The following is a 19,868-nucleotide window of genomic DNA, read 5'->3' on the forward strand; positions in this document are numbered from 1 at the left end:
CAGGTCATGATCTCAGGGTCCTGGGATCGAGTCCCACATCGGGCTCTCTGCTCAGCGGGGAGCCTGCTTCCTTCTCTCTCTCTCTGCCTGCCTCTCAGTGTACTTGTAATTTCTCTCTGTCAAATAAATAAATAAAATCTTTAAAAAAAAAAAAAAAAGCTTAATTTCAACCAAGTGCCCAAATTAGGTAAATTAGAATATTTCGGTCCTAACAATTTAAGCAGAGGCAGTTGCTCCAGAGATGGTTCCTGGTGAGCTTTGGAGATCTAAAGTCTAGTCACTCATCTCTTTGTCAGAACTTTGAGACTGATAAGGGACTAATTAATAGAATCTTTGTCTAATAAATTTGACCTGACCAAATGGATCAGCAAGGTTCCAGACTCATGTTTTAAATGAATGGGCAGTTTCTCAGGATTGAGGTGGTAGGGAGTTTGTATACCTAGGGAATCCTATTGGGATAGAAGTCTTGTTGGCAATGCAGGTCACATGGCAGAGACCCCATTCTCTCTGGTTCTTTCTCTTCCTTTTCCTCTTTCCTGGGGTAGTAGTATTTGAGGTTGCATCCTCTGAAGCATGGGTATTATTTGATAAAAACTTTTATAGTCTGGAGGGTATGGCGGACTTGCTGAAACACTGGAATACAACGGCTTAATTTTAATCTCAAATCTTTTCTTTGCCCAATTTATATATAGTAAAAAATAAATTCTAAGTGAAATTCACTTGAAATTTTCTGTGTGATATGTTTAGGATATTTAACTTTTTAAAGGAAACATAGATTTGCTTTGGTGAGGAGTGCAGTATGTATTGGGGCAGCAACAACTATGGGCTAAATTTATATTTCTTCAGGAAAATAGTAAAAACACATCTTTCAGATTGTGGTAAGAGAACAGGAGGCAGAGAAATGCATAGTTTGGTGTGGTCTCCAAGAAAACTGGGCATTAAATGTGGAAAATATTTACTGCTATAATATATAATGTTGTAAGCTAAAGTGCCTAAGAAAAACCAAGAATAGTGCTTCTTTTTGGCACTGTTGTGAAAAATGAGTTCTTGAAAACACAATGAGCCGATATCTAACTTCTTTTCTTTAGAAAGCAAGAAACTACACTCTAGAATACAATCTGTTAATCACTGTCAAAATGTGTTATGTAAAAGGCCAAACATCTTTTAGGATTGCAGCAACTAAATTTGCTGCATTCAGACATTCAGGGTTCTGTTGAGAGTGGCAGGCTGCCAGAGCGATGGTGTTACAGAAGCATTCTTTCCTGTCTCCCCTCAAAGGGAAACAGGTAAATACAGCCAGTTTTCATTTTCAGTCTTGTACCTCTCTTTTAGTTGTAGGTATAATTTCATCTTCTGTGATGAGAAATCTTAGGCTGAGGAAAGATTTATTTGCCAAAGATACCTAGAAAGTGATTAGCAGTGATAGGATTAGAAGATGTTTCCTGATCTCTAATTTTCAAATTATAAGTCTTCCAGAACAGTGAAATAATTGAGTAGTTTTTGATTAGCTATGTCAAAGATAAGAATATGGTAGCATTGCTAGACATTTCAGTAATTTTCAATTTTATTTTTTGCTTTTTCTCTTATTTTTTATTTCCGAATGCCAACATTTTGCCCATGCATATTTTATATTCTTTCTCTGTATATATTTGTGCATTTTCCCCCAAACTATTTGAGAGGGAGTTTTATTTATTTATTTATTTATTTATTTATTAAAGATTTTATTTATTTATTTGACAGAGATCACAAGTAGGCAGAGGCAGGCAGAGAGAGAGAGAGAGAGAGAGAGAGAGGAGGAAGCAGGCTCCCTGCTGAGCAGAGAGCCCGATGTGGGGCTCGATCCCAGGACCCTGGGATCATGACCTGAGCCGAAGGCAGAGGCTTTAACCCACTGAGCCACCCAGGCGCCCCTTGAGAGGGAGTTTTAAATAAGATGCCCCTTTGTCCCTAAATTTTAGCGCGTATTTCCTGAAAGCAATGACAATCTGTTACCTAACCATAAGATAGCCAAATTGGGACATCAGTATTTATACAATACTGTTATTTAATTGACAGACCCAAGGTAATTTTGCCAATTGCCCTAATGTCCTTGAGTAGTGAAAGAATTACATTTAGTTATGATATCTCTAGCTTCCTTTAATTGGGGCAGTTCTTCCATCTTTCTGTTTTTCATGTCTTTGACATTGTTGAAGAGCATAGTCTGTATGTCCCTCAGTTTATGTTTATTGAAAGCTTTTTATGATTAGATTTAGTTGTATTTTTTGTTTTTGTGGTCAGAAAGATCACAGAAATGATGTGTCCTCAGTGCATTGTATCATCAGGCATGCAATCTATTTGCCCATCACTGGTAATTTAATTTTGATTTGATTAAAGTGCCTTCTAGCTTTCTCCACATAAAGCTGTCAATTTTCTCTTTGTAATTAATGAATATCTTGTGGAGAGATACTTCATAGCTAAGTCAATACTATTTTTCCTATCAGTTTCACTTAGATTATTACCCATTGATGTTGCCAAATGGTAATTTCTTAATTCTGTCACTCCTTGTACTTTTATTAGTTGACCTTCTACTCTAAGAAACTTTCCCTTTCTTTCTGTTTCTTTCACACACACAGAACATAGATTCATGGATTCATTGTATGGGCTGGAATACATTATCATTATTTTGATGCTAAAATTATCTCAGGGCAGTGGGATCTTCTTAAACTGCTTCCTGGTTTTTTTTTTTTTTTCATATTTTCATCAATCTTTGAGCAGTTTATTTAGCATAGGAAGATATTTAAGGCTTATCTTCTACTTTACCTGCCTCAATCCTGAAATCATACATTTCTCAAAGAAGACTTGTTCCTTTTTTTTCTTTTTTTGGAGAGTGATATTTAGAATCACTAAATCACATAAACTAGACACTAGGTGTGCCCGTTGCTTCTGGGGTATCGTTGCTTCTTGGCCCCTTCAGTAGAGGCAGGAAATATAAGTATGTGTGTCCATATACACCTATTTCTCTACTTTTGTATGTATATGCATATGTCTGGGGGTATAACATGAGTTATAGATTTTTTGATACCTATAATTCTGATCTAATACCATAGTTTATTTTAAACTTTCCTTTTTCATATTTGTGTACTTCCTTAATGGTGACAAGTCTAGCTTCCATTATCCTTAAGATATTTATTTGCTCAATCTTCAAGTACATACATAGATTCAGTTTCTAACATACAGCTGTAAAAAAAACTAAAGTTCAGTATTTGTATGTAGTTCTTTTTGCCTTTAGTTTTAGAACACATAGTAAAAAAGACTTTCTTAAAATACTTGGGTTACTTCTCTTTTTTGTGTAATTTTGTTATTCATTTTAAAAACTGACAGGTTTTATTTATAATTAATTTTAGGTTTTCCCATGCTTGTTGATTTTACTTATAATTTACAGTAATTTTTGGAATACGAAATTATACTTATTGCAGTGAGCTAGAACCAAAAGAAAAGGGAGTGCAGGGAGGAATTAATGAGTGGCTGCTTCAGTAAGATTTAAAGTTTACATGGTCTAATTGGTGAATTTTAATTACATGTACTTTGCATATATACCTGATATACGCTGTGTTCCACTTAACTTTTTCCCCCCTGCTTAAATATTTTTTCTTAGAGATTGTTCCATGTCAGTTCATAGAAATGTCTCATTCTTTGCAAGAGCAGCATGGTGTTCTATTATATGGATGTATTGTATGTACTAAGCTCTGCTGATGGGCATTTTGGATTTTTGCAGTTCATATTAATTTATCTTTTTAAAGATTCTATTTATTTGACAGGGACATTTATTTGAGCAAGAGAGGGAACACGAGCAGTCTTCCTGCTGAGCAGGGAGCCCCATGCGGGGCTAGGGGTTCATCCCAGGACCCAACGGCAGCTGCTTGATGACTGGGCCACCCACGTGCCCCAAGGTTGTTTGCGTCTTTCTACATATACTGTTGTGCATCCGTATGATTACATCAGATCACTTTTAAATTGAAGAGGAAATTACTAAATCCTGTTTTGGGGGGTTGGGGACAGATTTGCAGTTTGATGTTGCAAAAGTTCTATATGTGATTAAGTTGATTTTAAAAATTCTTTGAGTTATAAATTACCAGTTTCTAAGTTATAATCTGATTGAAACATAAAACAGTATAACATTTAAAATATTTTGGTTTTTCAAACCAGTTACTATAGCAGTTCACAGGAAAATTACCAGTTAGCTGTATGCATTACTAAATGCTATCATAGCTATTAAAACTGGTAGTTTTTATTTAAATTTGTCACTTGTGGGATGAAGAAAAGGAAGTGCAAAGCTTTTACATTGTCTTAGAACAAAGTCAACTTTTTATTGTTTGCTATTCACTAGTCTATAAAGACTGAGTAAACCTAGCAGGATGTGTAAATGTACTATAGTTTGGGTGTGGATAGTAATAAAGCAAATGCATTATGTAAGACTGGAGAAAATATTTTACTCCAGAAAAATTATTTATTATTTATTTATTAAAATTATTATTTTAATTATTTTTTATTATTACCTAAAATAATATAGCCATCAAATACTTACTACATTATAGATTATCCAGTCCTATTCTGTTTCTCCTGCTGGGTTTACATTTTCTTTTTATTGCTAAAATTTGGTTTATATTTTTTCATAACTTATTACTACATGTAATATTAGATCCAAATATTTACTTAACCTTTTAGACTTCCTTTTGTTTCCTTTCAAACTTTCCTACTGTTTGCAGTCACTCTTCCAGAAGACCAGAAATACTGTTCTTCTAATACAGTCTGTAACACTGGGTTTTACATTTTTGGCTGCCTCTTTGTACCCATGTTGTAATGGTTTTAGGGTTATAGGAAGGAAAAAAAAAAGTCATGTACCTTGTTATGATGGGTATTGTCCTCAAATAGCCTCATTATTGGTGTTTATATCTAGGCCTCAAAGTCCTTTATGTGAGTTAATCATATTTAACTTTACAGATGATAAGAAATTTATAAATAAGATTTAACTTTAAGCTTATGAGTAACTTCTGTGTTCCATTTTGCACAGTGTCTTGGTAACTAGCCAAAGAATTGATTATACCTACTAGTAGTTCTTGTCACGTCAGGAGCTGGAAGAATGAGGCCTACTTTTTGACCAAACATAGGTCAGAAAGAATTGCTTTCAGTGGTTGCTAGGAAATTTTAGGGTGGGGGCGGCGGTGGGGGAGGCAGCCGCAGAATTTCTTTGGGTAACAAAAGGTTGCACATAGATTCTATAACAGTGATAAAAAGCAAAACAAAGGGGGTTGGGGAGAAGGGGGTGGGATTATGGACATTGGGGAGGGTATGTGCTTTGGTGAGTGCTGTGAAGTGTGTAAACCTGGTGATTCACAGACCTGTACCCCTGGGGATAAAAATATATGTTTATAAAAAATAAAATTAAAAAAAAATCAAAACAAATTGTTCAAATATGAAATTTAATGGGAGACTGTATCTAAAGAAATTTTGTATGTGCTTTTTGATTATACCTGCTCTTTTTCTTATCTAGCAATGTCATTTATAGAATTGAATTTAATATATTTAGTTTTGTGGGGGTTTTTTAAAAGATTTTATTTATTCATTTGAGAGAGAATGAGAGAGCACAAGCAAGGGGAGCTGCAGAGGGAGAGGGAGTAGCAGGTTCCCCGCTGAGCAGGGAGCCTGATGTGGGGCTTGATTCCAGGACCCTGAGATGAAGGCAGTCACTTGACTGAGCAACCCAGGCATCACAATACATTTGCTTTTAACAAAAGGTACTTAGTAAAAGATTTGATTTCTAAGCAAACATCAGAGCAGGAAAATGGAAGGGAAAATCGCCTTTGGTTTTTGTGTGTTCCTTTTTAGAGTATATTCAAGGCTGTAGTATATTTAGAATTGATTATTTTTGTTTAATAGTAGAACAGTAAACGACTACTAGTGTTTCTGGAAGATGTGTTATTGTTATTTTTCTCAGTAGTGCTCTTTTTGGGATTCTCTCCTTGTTCTGGGGAGAGTTTGTAGTCTCCCCCCAGGTGGTGTGCGTTCCTTTTCATATAGATGCACCACTGTGGTGCAGAGCATGTTGAATTTGGCAACAGAGGAAGACCTGTAGCGAAGAAGGAGGTCTTTTGTTTTCATGACCTAGGCCAAATTTCCTGTCATACTTAAGCATTTTCTTGGGGGGTGTACTACAGTGGCTAGGCATGGGTAATGAGTTTGACATTGTGGACTCTCTGCTCTCCTTCAGAATATGTGTAATTATTCTTGCAGTATTTAAATATGACAAAATTCGGTTAATAACTGTTGATTCTGTTAACATAGTAGAGGTTCACTGTGACTGTTATTAGCTTTGAGTTGAAACAGATCTTTCTCCTCACAGAAATATCATGGTCTTGTCTTTTAAGGATGTTGTGAGCTACAGTTAGGACCCTTTTGTTAAAGACCCTTTTTTGCTGCTGATGCTTATTACAAAACTTTTTTTTTTCCCCCAGGAAATTTTCAAGAGGGGAAATAACCACATTAGCTTGTTCCTCCTGAGAATAGTTAAGAGCACGTATAATCACTCTGCATCAAGTAGCAAACTTTCTGTATATTAAATATAGTTTACTTTTGTTGGTATTAGTAAATTATTTCCTGCAAATTTATAGTTACTTCAGTTTTATGGGAATATGCTTCTATTTATTGTCTGTTTCATAAGCACTGATCTAATTTACAAAGAATATTGACCTGAATTCCTTAGCTCCTATTTCAAGTGACTTCCCTAAGTATAAAACCCTTTTTCTTGTTTGTAATTTAGATCTATTATAATTTTTAAAAACCTTTAAAAGTAGATACGCAACCTAATTAAAATAACAAGGGTGAACTTGATATAATGGCAGTTAAAGTGGGAGGGTTTAATTTTTTTTTCATTTTTTCATTTATTTTTTTATAAACATGTATTTTTTATCCCCAGGGGTACAGGTCTATGAGTCGCCAGGTTTACACGCTTCACAGCACTCACCATAGCACATACCCTCCCCAGTGTCCATAACCCAACCCCCCTCTCCCAAGCCTCCTCCCCCCAGCAACCCTCAGTTTGTTTTGTGAGATTAAGAGTCACTTATGGTTTGTCTCCCTCCCAATCCCATCTTGTTTCATTTATTCTTCTCCTACCCACTTAAGCCCCCATGTTGCATCACCACTTCCTCATATCAGGGAGATCATATGATAGTTGTCTTTCTCTGACTTATTTCGCTAAGCATGATACCCTCTAGTTCCATCCATGTCGTCACAAATGGCAAGATTTCATTTCTTTTGATGGCTGCATAGTATTCCATTGTGTATATATACCACATCTTCTTTATCCATTCATCTCAAAATGTTGAAAATAGAACTACCCTATGACCAGCAATTGCACTACTGGGAATTTACCCTAAAGATACAAACATAGTGATTTGAAGGGGCACGTGCACCCAAATGTTTATAGCAGCAATGTCTACAACAGCCAAACTATGGAACGAACCTAGATGTCCATCAACAGATGAATGGGTTTAAATTTTTACAGGTAATATCAGCAATTCTGGATTCTTGTCTTATTTAATATGCTTAAAAACTCCTGGAGCTTTGGGGCGCCTGGGTGGCTCAGTGGGTTAAAGCCTCTGCCTTCAGCTCAGGTCATGATCTCAGGGTCCTGGGATGGAGCCCCACATTGGGCTCTCTGCTCAGCGGGGAGCCTGCTTCTCTTCCTCTCTCTGCCTGCCTCTCTACTTGTAATCTCTGTCTGTCAAATAAAATAAAATCGTTAAAACAACAACAACAACAACAAACTCCTGGAGCTTTGACCAGAGGTTGATGATGGTAAACCTAATTGTCATATTCCCAAATCAAACTTGTCATTGTTTTCCTTTTATGCAGTTGTTGGCATGTTTCTTTGAATCTAACATTAGTTGAAAATTATAAAAACAAAATAAATTTGCTAAATTACATCAGTGGACCTTAACATATTACAGCTATTCTGTGTGTGAAGGAATCTTATCGAAAGGACACTGTTGGGGCGCCTGGTTGGCTCAGTTGGTAGAGCAGGTGACTCTTGATCTCAGGATTGTGAATTTGAGCCCCATATTGGGTGTAAAGATTATTTAAGAATAAAATCTTAGGGGCGCCTGGGTGGCTCAGTGGGTTAAGCCTCTGCCTTCGGCTCAGGTTATGATCCCAGGGTGCTGGGATCGAGCCCCACATCAGGCTCTCTGCTCAGCAGGGAGCCTGCTTCCTCCTCTCTCTCTGCCTGCCTCTCTGCCTACTTGTGATCTCTCTCTCTGTCCAATAAATAAATAAAATCTTTAAAAAAATAAAAAATTAAAAAATTAGGGACGCCTGGGTGGCTCAGTTGGTTGGACTGCCTTCAGCTCAGGTCATGATCCCAGAGTCCCGGGATCGAGTTCCGCATTGGGCTCCCAGCTCCACAGGGAGTCTGCTTCTCTCTCTGACCTTCTCCTCACTCATGTTCTCTCTCACTGTTTCTCTCTCAAATAAATAAATTAAAAAATTTAAAAATTAAAAAAAAGAATAAAATCTTAAAAAAAAGGAAGTAGATGCTCTTTAATTTTCTTTCTCACCCTTTTGTTTTCAAAGAGAAACTGGTAGTCCTGGTAGATTCAAGGCATCTTTAAGAGAAAATGTCTTGGGGAGCCCCAAGGAACTGATGAAGTTAAGTGTGCCATCATTAGTGTATGCTGTTCAGAACAATATGGCTTTCCTAGCTCTTAGCAATCTGGATGCAGCAGTATACCAGGTAAGTGGAGGTAAAGGACAACGAAAAGTGTAGAATCTTAAAAAATTTTATGGTTAAAAGATTTTTATTAATGCTTTCTCACTTTATATTTTTCTCCATAATTCTGTTAATATCAAGTATTTGTGTCAGAGACTGTTACGCATTCATCAATTCATTGTTTTGTTTCTAGGTGACCTATCAGTTGAAGATTCCCTGCACTGCTTTATGTACTGTTTTAATGTTAAACCGGACACTCAGCAAATTACAGTGGATTTCAGTTTTTATGCTGTGTGGTGGAGTCATACTTGTACAGTGGGAACCAGCCCAGGCTACAAAAGTTGTGGTAAGAAACCAAATGCTCCCCAGAACTAAACTAGAAGACTTCTTTAATAAGTCTTGTAACACTTTAGACAGTCACATTGATGAATGTAGCACAATTACATTTCTTTGACTGAAAATAACCTTTGCCCTACAGATAGGCTTTTCTTGTTTTTACTCCCTTATGATAATGAAAGATAATATGACTCATTGGTCTTCTCTGCCCCCTTTAGTCTTCTGGAGGGGAATATGCATAAAATATGTTAAGAGATGGAAGGTACCTTAATATAACCAACCCCCTTCGTTTTAAGGGGACAAAATTGAAGTCCAGAGAGGTAAAGTAACTTGTCCAAAGTTACACACTGAACAGCTAACCTGTGACTAGACTTGTGCCAGTTTCCATAGTTTATATGTTCAGAACTCACAGGCCTCTTTTAGACATCTTGTAAAGAATGCTGAGCAAGGTTTTCTCCATCTAATTTTCATCTCTTCCCTCAACTCAAGTTTTTTTTTTTTTTTTTAAAGATTTTATTTATTTATTTGACAGACAGAGATCACAAGTAGGCAGGGAAGCAGGCAGAGAGAGAGGAGGAAGCAGGCTCCCCGCTGAGCAGAGAGCCCGATGCAGGGCTCGATCCCAGGACCCTGGGATCATGACCTGAGCCAAAGGCAGCGGCTTAACCCACTGAGCCACCCAGGTGCCCCTTTTGTTTGTTTTTTTAATCTTTTGTACATACTCCCACTGTCAGTGGTAGGGATTATGGGGTAGTAGAGTTTTTACTGATAATCAGTAACTAAAATAAGGCCAAAAGTGCCTTCCTAATTTTTAGTTTGAGTTAAATGTTAAGTTACATACCTGATCTCTTTTTAAAGTGTAACATACTTTATAGATTATTTTCCCAGAGAAAATTAGGAAGTGGAACTCCAGTGAATGACCTTTTTGGAGTTTCCCTCTACAGCCAAATACTCTTTACCTTGTAGCAAATAAAAGACCACAGTTCTCCTGTACATATAAGGAGACTGGGGAGGAACAGAAAGCTTGAGGAAGTCTAAAGCCTAAAACTAGGTGGAGGTCCCCCTCCCACCCTAGAAAATGAGGTTTAGATGAATATTTATTATTTTGACATGATATTTAAACATGCATATATTCTTGGTGGTATTTCAAGATAGTGACCAAATAGTCACTGCACATTTAATTCAGTTTTAGGCCCTCAGAGAAATAATTTATTGGGAAGTAAGGCAAACAGAAGTTTAATATGAACGTTAACACTTCACACCGTTAGAAAAGATGTTAGGTCTATGTATACAGCTAACACATGTGAAAAGCTCAGTAAGCTAAAGCAGAGTATAGGGCAGCTTTCCTACTTTTGGGCCACTATAGAAAATTCTTTCATATTTTAAGTGAAGCGTAGTTTCTTGTAACTGCCTTATTGTTTTTTATTCTTTTCAGAATACCTCAAATCCCTTTTAGCTGTATATGATGATCATTTGAATGTTTGAGGACATTGTCGTACCACCACATTAAAGGTTGTAATCCAAGTCTTTTTTTCCTCCCCATTGAGGCAGCTTTGTTTTTTTGCTTAAGATTTTATTTATTTGAGAGAGAGAGAGAGCATGAGGAGAGGCAGAGGGAGAAGACAACTCCTCACTGAGCAGGGAGTCCGACACTCAACCGACTGAGCCACCCAGTTGCCCGTTTCTTTCTGTAATAGAGTTTCTAAAGATTTCTTGATCTTTGGCTTGCCTCATTACTTACCTTGTATTTCTCTTCTAGGTGTATTCATTTGTTTTTGTTCCTCGGTAGTCTTAAAAACTTCCCACTGTCTCTAGATGTTGATTGAACAGTGTGAGGTATAACTTGTGAAGTCCCTCCTTTGTTCTGAATACTAGAGACTTGTTAAATTAGCCTGTGGGTTTTGCGGAGAGGATAGCCATTCTGTAACTGACTATACACAAAGTTGTTTCACACACACATATTTTATTGCTAATGTGTTATGTGCAGTGGGCTTCTAAATAAAAATGCAGGATACTTTTAACTTATTAAGCATATCTTGTTAGTTTTGGTTCATTGTTCAGGTCTTTGAGGTCTTTCCAGACTTTATTATCCATTATTAGGTTTTTTGCATGTTATGTGTTCTACAGATTTGAGAAATATGTCTAGGTCTTCCCTGAAAATTTAGGACAGGACAAGAGTTCTGTGGCTATACTTTTAGATTTCTCTTTAGCTGGACTTTTTTCCCTCTTGCTTAATAAACCTTCCCTCTCATAGTTTTTAAAGGGCCTCCCAGGAATTTGAGGGTGCATTAGTTGAGGCTGTTCTGGCTTGAGGTCTCTTAAAGGTTGTAATCAAGATCCTGGCTAGAGGTGCAGTCAACTAAGACCCGAGTGTGCCTGGTGGATATTTCTAAGGGAGCTCATTCATATACCTGGTAGGCTGGTATTAGTTGTTGGTCTAGCTTGATTTTATTCTGTTAGCACTTTGCTGTATGAGAATTCACTCAACTCTAAATAGACTTGTACGGCTACTCTCACTACATTTGTCTTGTTCACAAAAATACTATGTAAACCTGTCAGATTTCTTGCAAAACACTGTCTTATGGGATCCCCTCATCACTTACACTAACCAGGAATCCCTTCATAAGAAAATTTGGTATGTCTCAGTTTAGGGAAGCCATGTTGTGTTCCAGTGGTGGCCATTAAACTTTTTTTTTAGAGAGAGCGCGTGTGTGCAGTGGGAGAGAGAGAATCTTAAGCAGGTTCCACACGGGGTTCAATCTCACCACACTAAGATCATGATCTAAGCCGAAATCAAGAGTCAGACACTTAACTGACTGGGCCCCAGGCATCCCCATCAAACTTTTTAAGTTAAGTCATCTGTTCTAGCATTTTGCTGGTAATCTACAGTAGCAGTAACAGCTGCAGTCACTTATTACCAAGCTTTCTCTCTCATTTAACATAAAGCGATACTCTCCTTTATTCTGAATAAGGTATGTTCTTGTCATAGTATAGTCATGTATCTCAACTCTTTAGTTTCAGTGTTACTATTGAGATAGTATTTATTTCTGAGAAAAGACTGATGAAAGCCCGAAGATTAATTTAGGGAAGAAAGAGGAAATAAACTTGAAATAAGTTAGGGCACATACACATGTATCTTTTAGCACAGAATTAGGATTATATTTACTTGTCAATTTCTCCTATCCATGAACTACTTAAGAACCAGAACTGTATCTCTTCATTTTTTTCTTTCCTTTTTTTTTTTTGAGAGAGAGAGAACACAAGTAGAGGGAGCTACAGGCAGAAGGAGAAGCAGGCTCCCTGCTGATGGGGGAACTCCAGCCTAGGACCCTGGGATCACGACCCAAGCCAAAGGCAGACACTTAACTGGGTCACCCAGATGTCCCTATCATTTTCCTTTTTTTTTTTTAAAGATTTTTTTTTATTTATTTGTTTGACAGAAATCACAAGTAGGCAGAGAGGTAGGTAGAGAGAGAAGGGGAAGCAGGCTCCCTGCTGAGCAGAAGCCCAATGTGGGGCTCCATCCCAGGACCCTGGGATCATAATCTGAGCCGAAGGCAGAGGCTTTAAACCACTGAGCCGCTCAGGCGCCCCTATCATCTTCCTTTTTATTCATTTAGTATATAAGAGGTATATCTGGTACGTAGCAAGTAAGGTGTTAGCATTTGATAAAAATTCAGTAAAGTAGGAAAACTTAAAAGTCATTATGTCATCCTGTTACAGATATAAGGTGTTAGGGAATAAATGAGGTAAACTGTTATCATTTCCATGGTTGATGCTATCAGGGCCCTGAGTTAGGGTGGTGGCAGAAGTTAAAATTAAGAGGTAGACTGACTATGCAAAATGCTGTGCTAGCTTACCTCTTGCTGATAGGAAACAGGCACACGTGTTCTGGTAAGTATTCACCATGGCTACAGTTTGGGGGACACATGTTGTATCTTAAGTGCTTTGGTTAATCTCTGGGATGGCCTTTTGTTTGTTTCTGTTTTATTCTATAGGATACTGTGTCTGATGTGGCGTATCCTTTCCAGAGAAACATAACACAGATTTTTGGATTTTTGTAGCGTTTGTTTACTCTCTTAGATGAATTCTATTTGTTAGTCACTAATAACTTTCAAAACATTATTATTGCAGGTGGAACAGAATCCCTTATTAGGGTTTGGTGCTGTAGCTATTGCTGTATTGTGCTCAGGATTTGCAGGTAAATCATAAATGTATTATTTTAGTCTGTTAAAATTTTTAAAAAACATTAAACTCTAAATAGGGATCTAGTTTATCTTATTTCATCGTAACAACTTTATTCCCATAGGCTTATTCTCCTACTTACGGAGTTTTGTGCCAGTTGTTACTTACTTTCAGGAAATACGTGGAATGGCAGTGTTTCGGTTCAGACCTCAGTCCGTATTCATACTTAGTTACCTAAGAATATACGTCATGCTTACCATCCTCGGTCCAGCTAAGAACCCAAAAGTAAATGAGCAGAGACTTCTGAAAATGGAGGAAGTTAGCAGTGAGAAAGCTTAAGTACCTCTTTCCATTTTCCTGGAAGTGGCACTTTCTTCAGGCAAGATTCCTTAAAGGGTCTATGTTGCCAGCTCAGTATCTGATTTTCCCTGTTAACCTCAGGTTCTTCCTCTGCTTTAACAGATTAGGAATTATGGAGTAGGGAGAAAAGGAGGTGGGGTGGGGTGGAGAACACCTCAGAAAGATTAACACATACAAGTAACAGCCAAAAAGGGAGGGACGAGAACCAGAGTCACTAACATCAAAGTGCAGTATGTGTTTTAGAAATAGTTCCAACAGAGGAAAGCCTGAAAGGTTGTTTTTTTTTTTTTAATTTTTAAGAAGATTTTATTTAGTTGACACAGAGAGAGGGAATACAAGCAGGGAAGTGGGAGAGGGAGAAGCAGGCTTTCCACTGAGCAGGGAGCCCAATACAATGGAGGGCTCGATTCCAGGACCATGGGATCATGACCTGAGCTGAAGGCTGCCACTCAACTGACTGAGCCACTCAGGTGCCCCTGAAAGTTCTTTTTAATAACGAGTATATTAGTTATAGCTGTGTTTTTATTATTAATCTTTATTTGTGCTATTTCAAGAATTAGGATTCTTTTTACTTTTGACTAGGAAAGTAGGCGGGATATGGAAGTGAAATATTGCTCTATGTGTGATAAGGGAAAAAAATCCCAAGTTCAAGAATATACTTAATGATAGCGTCATGCTAAATTTGTATTCTAGGAACCAGCAAATTAGAAACAAAAACTGAGTTACCCAAAAAATAATGCGCTACTAGACTTTTGGCACTACTCTGAATAAATAAATGTTTGTGTCCAGCATTCTATTTAGTTCAACCTTTCAATACACAACTTAGGAAATGGTGGGTGGTTTAATATCCCTTTATGCTTGGAGTAACTGAGCAGGTAATAATTAAGTGGGTTTCCCAGATAGAATATTAAAACATGGGAATAGGAATAGCCATTATGTTTGTTTCCATTTTCTGATTTTGTTTAACACATATTTATCAAAAAACAATCTTGTTTTTCATTAGAATTTTTAGTTGATTATTATTTGGCAGTTTTTAAGTCTGTAATTAACATGGTATTTTTAATGAAAATCTTTGATGTCCCCATGTACCCCCTAAGTATAAAGCTTAGAGCAGTGGTATGTGATTTGGGATATATGTGGTGAGGAGTCATTTGCTCTTTTGGAGTATCTGGAAAACATATGGACCTCAACCCCAAGAAAATGTATGGAGACACAAAATGTATTACTTATGGAGTTGTGGTCCTTCTGACATTGTGTATGAACTTGGCTTGTGGAACCATACTTTAAAGGAAAATGGCTTCCCCTCAGCAAGTTTTATTTAAATTTCATTTCGGTTGTGTTACTCTGAAAAAATCCCAAGTGGTGATTATATAGGTTATTTTGCAGAGTTTTCATTACTGGGTAGATATTACAGGGATATGATTAAGAAAATTGACTCTAATAGTATAGTTTTCCAGCTGACCAGAGCAAGTCTATTATTGGTATTAACAGAGAGCTGCTGTGATCTATCTTACTGCTATAATAAAGGCAGAAACTGTTTTTAATAATTTGAGTCTCCTGTTAAATGTGGGTTGGAAAGTTTCCTTGGTTATTAAATTTAATAGCTCTATAAAAATATACATTGCTAATGTTTTATATGCCACGTCACAACCAACAAAATAAATATGCTTTTGAAGTTTGTTCCCTGAACCATATACTTTATATTATCATACCTGTTATTGTTATTCTAAATGAGAGGCATTTTAAATTAATTTTTAGTAGTTATCTTTAATATTTGTCTATCTTTTTTTTCAGGAGTATATTTTGAAAAAGTATTAAAGAGTTCAGATACTTCCCTTTGGGTGAGAAACATTCAGATGTATCTATCAGGGATTGTTGTGACATTAGTTGGCGTCTACTTGTCAGATGGAGCTGAAATAAAAGAAAAAGGATTTTTCTATGGTTACACATATTATGTCTGGTTTGTCATTTGTAAGTATCCAGGAATTAAAAGTTCTGGGTAGTCCTCTTTTCAGAAAAAGTTGTGTTTTAAGCCTTTATAGCATTTTGAAATTATTCCTCTGATACTGTGAACACCGGTTTGAAAATGTAATTTTGGTTTTATTGACTGACTTTTGTGGCATAGCTATCCCAAAGCAATTTTGCTTTCACAATCAAAAGTATCTAATGTGTTAGCAATAAATGTGTACAATTTAGTAGTAGACCACATAGCTCTCTGGGCATGTGAAAAACAATGTTATTTTGTAGGAACCATTACTCGATTTTAGTACAAACTCTCAGATGGCTACTTGCAAGGAAAATAGTATTTTCCTAGGTAAATTAGTATGACATCTCTGGGGGTGAAAACTGCCTCATGATCATAGAATGTTTCATTATTTGAGTGTTAAGATTTTATTTCTTTGTGTATACAAGTTCTTGCAAGTGTTGGAGGCCTCTACACTTCTGTTGTGGTCAAGTACACAGACAACATCATGAAGGGCTTTTCTGCAGCCGCCGCCATTGTCCTTTCTACTATCGCTTCAGTGATGCTGTTTGGGTTACAGATAAGTATGTCTTCGTTTGTATTTGAAGTTTTTAACATAGAAGAGCTTCCCACTTGTTGATTCACTTCATCTATTCTTAAATATGGCAGTTGGTCATATAGTGTTTACCAAAATTCTTTCTTTAGTTTCTAGTTGTATGGGACATGGATCAGCAATACTGAGGTAGCTGCAGCGGTCCGCGAGCTTATGCTGGGGCGGGTGCTGGTTCTACTGAAAGTGAGAGGGCTACGGAGGAGTTCTTTCGTAGTCAGGAGCTCCCCATTTCCCAGGTTTGAGATCCAAGACAACTTGAGTACTTCTTACTTCTGGGTGAATCCAGTGTGGTTAGGTATGCGGGGAAATGAGTCCAAGGACTTCACTGTAACTGCACTACTGTGAGGAATCATTCCCCAAACAAGGCTCTCCATGATGAAGAAAGAACAGAAAATTCTTTCATTTCCCTGAGTTTGTACCTTCCTAACTTTTGGACGTGGGTATAAATTAGTTTGAAGCAAATTCCAAATCTTAATTAAAAATCTGTTTCATTTAATATGTAATTAATACAGATTTCATTACTGTAGCTGGCATTCTGGCACCTTCACTGCGCTAGTCCTTCTAGTATATATTCCTGTAGCCTGCACCCAGCATTAAGTTGGCTTCTGAATTGTTTAGGCAGTGATGTTGATTTAACATTCCATGGTGCCGTAATAATCATTTTCTTTACTGATCAGTTATACTCAGTCTGTTAAATATTGATGTTAAAAAAATAAATATTGACCTATATTTATGTTTGATTTTAAAATTCATTCTTGATATAAATGCAAATAGAGGAATGCCAAGCTTGTAATCTCAAAAAACTATCTTATAGTATGGTTTACTTCCTGCCTATACCATTTTTTAGTTGTGCAGCCTTAAGGAAGTTACTTAACCTGTGGCTTAGTTTCTTCATCTGTACAATGGGACTGGCAGTATCACCCATCTGCTAGGGTTGTTTCAGGTGAGGTGTTTAGAATGGTGCGTGGCACATAGTAAGTATTCTAGGAGGCCAACCACTTACCATTCCAGTATCAGTATTCATAGGTCCTTTCATAGATGTATTTCTTACCTGACTTGGATGAACTTTTAATTGTAGTTCTGATCCTTCCTTAGCTTAACAAATCCTTATGCTTTCAGTCAGTGTCCTTATTGATGGTCAAGGAAATTAACTAGAACATCTTAGCAGTCTTCCTTTTTTTTTTTTTTTTTTTTTTAAAGATTTTATTTATTCTGGGTGCTAGGGGTGGCTCAATCATTCAGCCTTTACCTTATGGCTCAGCTCATGATCCCAGGGTCCTGGGATCAAGCCTGCATCAGGCTCCCTGCTCAGCAGGAAGCCTGCTCTTCCCTCCCCTACTCCCCTTGTGTTCCCTCTCTGGCTGTGTTTCTGTCAAATAAATAAAATCTTTTTTTTTTTTTTTTGGAAGATTTTATTTAACTGGACAGAGAGCAAGCACAAGCAGGCAGAGTGGCAGGCAGAGGGAGAGGGAGAAGCAGGCTCCCTGGTGAGCAGTGTCTGACATTTTATACATAAAATGCTTACTTGTCAAGTTTTAGACAAGCTGTAATTTCTTATCCTGATTTTCAGGATTAGGAATTTTTTTTTTAAAAGCTAATAAAAAATGGAATTGTACTCAATAAATCACCACCTCATCTCTTATTCAGAGATCTTCACTGGTTTGAGTCACTGGTCATTTAATCTGGAATTCTGCTCAACCACCTTTAACTCTAAACTTCCGCAGGTTTTTAGTACCATGGAAAAGCCATATTACATTGCTTTTCTTTAAATTAGCATATAGAGAAGTTAGTACAGTCTTTGTCAGTGGTCCAGGACAGGCATACCTGTGTTCTTGAAAAGCATGTAGTCAGTCCCTTGATTGTTCCTTTTTTTGGGGGTAGGTAGGGGTGAGGGTGGAAGAAGGATGGCTTGAGGGATGGGTAGCTAGAGTTGATTATCTTTCTAAACCTTACCATCATAAAAATAGAACACTTAGATCTATTTCCCATATGATCTAATGCTACAGACCTATAACTGAAAGATTTCAAAATTTAAAATTGATTATTGTTATATAATTTTAAGGACACAAATACATATTAAGCCTTTTTTTTTTCCCCCATTCTTTTCAGCACTCACCTTTGCCCTGGGCACTCTTCTTGTATGTGTTTCTATATATCTCTATGGATTACCCAGACAAGACACTACATCCATCCAACAAGGAGAAACAGCTTCAAAAGAGAGAGCTGGTGGTACGTGATTTCAGCCTCAAAAGAGATTCCTACCAAGACTAAAGAAACTATCTGCATTAAACTAGAGCCTTAAGTCAATCCCAGAAGATAGCTTAAACAAAAAAACAATATGTTAACTGTGTCATAAGAATTAAGAGGAAAACTATCTGAGTGAATTGCTATAAAGATTTAATGTGGCCTGTTTTGGGTCACGCAGTTTTGTTTTAGAATGAAAGAATTTTATTATTGTACATATAATGTAAATAAAAAGTATGGAGAGGTGTGGTGTTTAAAAAAAAAAATCACGTGAGGATAACAATATTCAAGTAACAAGGTTTGGGACAAGGTTAAAGGTTCAAGTGCCAAAGCCATTTCTGTACGAACTGTTTTATTGTTCTGGTACCAGGGGAGAAGGACCATTCCCTCCTTGTTCTCCAATTCATGTACAGTATTTCATCCCAGCAGCAGTAATGACCTAGCTCTTTTCTTACAAAAGATAGGCAAAACCAAGATAGGCTAGTTCAGAAGCAAACTGAATGTGTAACTTCTCAAACTGAATCTATTTCATAATGCAGACAATGACTTCTAGGTGGTGAATGAGTACTCCTGTAAGTGCTGTATTTGTGCCATTCATTGTCTGGATTCATGTTTCTTTGCGGTTAGATGATCTACTTTTCTTCAAAAAATATTTCTAATGTCACTTTTGTACTTTTTTTTATACAGTATGTTTAAAACTATTGGGCTGTCAATAATTTGTGAAATTTCAGTGTTTTTAAAAAATTTTCTATAATGTTAATGGGAAAATTCAGCAATAAACTTAATTTATTTATATGAAATCTGTATCACTTTTTGTATTGTGATTATAACCATTAAGAAAATGCAAAATGTAAAACAACCAAAAATATTAAATTTTTTTTTTTCTGTGTTGGAATTTTAGGGTTCTTTGGTTGCATATAAACCAACTCTGGACTGGCCTTTGTCAGCAAAAACCGGAGTTTATAACGATGGCAATCGGGGCAGTAGGACTCTAGACTGCAGGAGATAATGTACAGTCTTTTCAGGGAGCTGCTTTTGGAAACAGTAGGCCCTAATCTTCACTGTCCCTATGTCATTTCACTCAAGATTCAGAGAAGTGAATTCAAATGAGGTGGCCACTACAGATATGGGATATGATCTCCAAACAAGGGGAGGAGGATACAGGACATGAAAAACATGTCCCAGTTGTACACTTTTATTCCATGGCTGGTTTGTGCTAAGGAAATAATGATACTTGGAGTAAAAATCAGTAATCTGGAAGCTAACATATTTAAAATTGAGACTGCGTGGATGAGTCTTTTCTAGGACTAAGAAGGTGTACCACTTGCCAATATAAAACTATCTTCATTCAACTACAGAAGTGTTGGTTCATGCTAATTTCCTTCTCTATTTGTAAAAGTAGATTGTCACTAATATTCAGA

The 19,868-nt window shown here is 36.9% G+C and overlaps 1 protein-coding gene across 1 annotated transcript in view; it reads left to right on the plus strand.

Annotated features, from left to right (window-relative positions):
• SLC35A1 (solute carrier family 35 member A1) overlaps positions 1–19,247 on the plus strand; it is a 27,552-nt gene extending 8,305 nt beyond the window's left edge. Inside the window, exons 3-8 of the mRNA XM_059401034.1 lie at positions 8,611–8,770; positions 8,940–9,092; positions 13,217–13,283; positions 15,422–15,598; positions 16,040–16,174; positions 18,313–19,247. Of these exons, the coding sequence (XP_059257017.1) occupies positions 8,611–8,770; positions 8,940–9,092; positions 13,217–13,283; positions 15,422–15,598; positions 16,040–16,174; positions 18,313–18,440 (820 nt within the window). The 3' untranslated portion in view covers positions 18,441–19,247. The remainder of the gene's footprint in view (positions 1–8,610; positions 8,771–8,939; positions 9,093–13,216; positions 13,284–15,421; positions 15,599–16,039; positions 16,175–18,312) is intronic.
• Positions 19,248–19,868: the final 621 nt, after the last annotated feature.

Source organism: Mustela nigripes, chromosome 5, assembly GCF_022355385.1.
Source record: "Mustela nigripes isolate SB6536 chromosome 5, MUSNIG.SB6536, whole genome shotgun sequence".
Classification (NCBI taxonomy): domain Eukaryota; kingdom Metazoa; phylum Chordata; class Mammalia; order Carnivora; family Mustelidae; genus Mustela; species Mustela nigripes.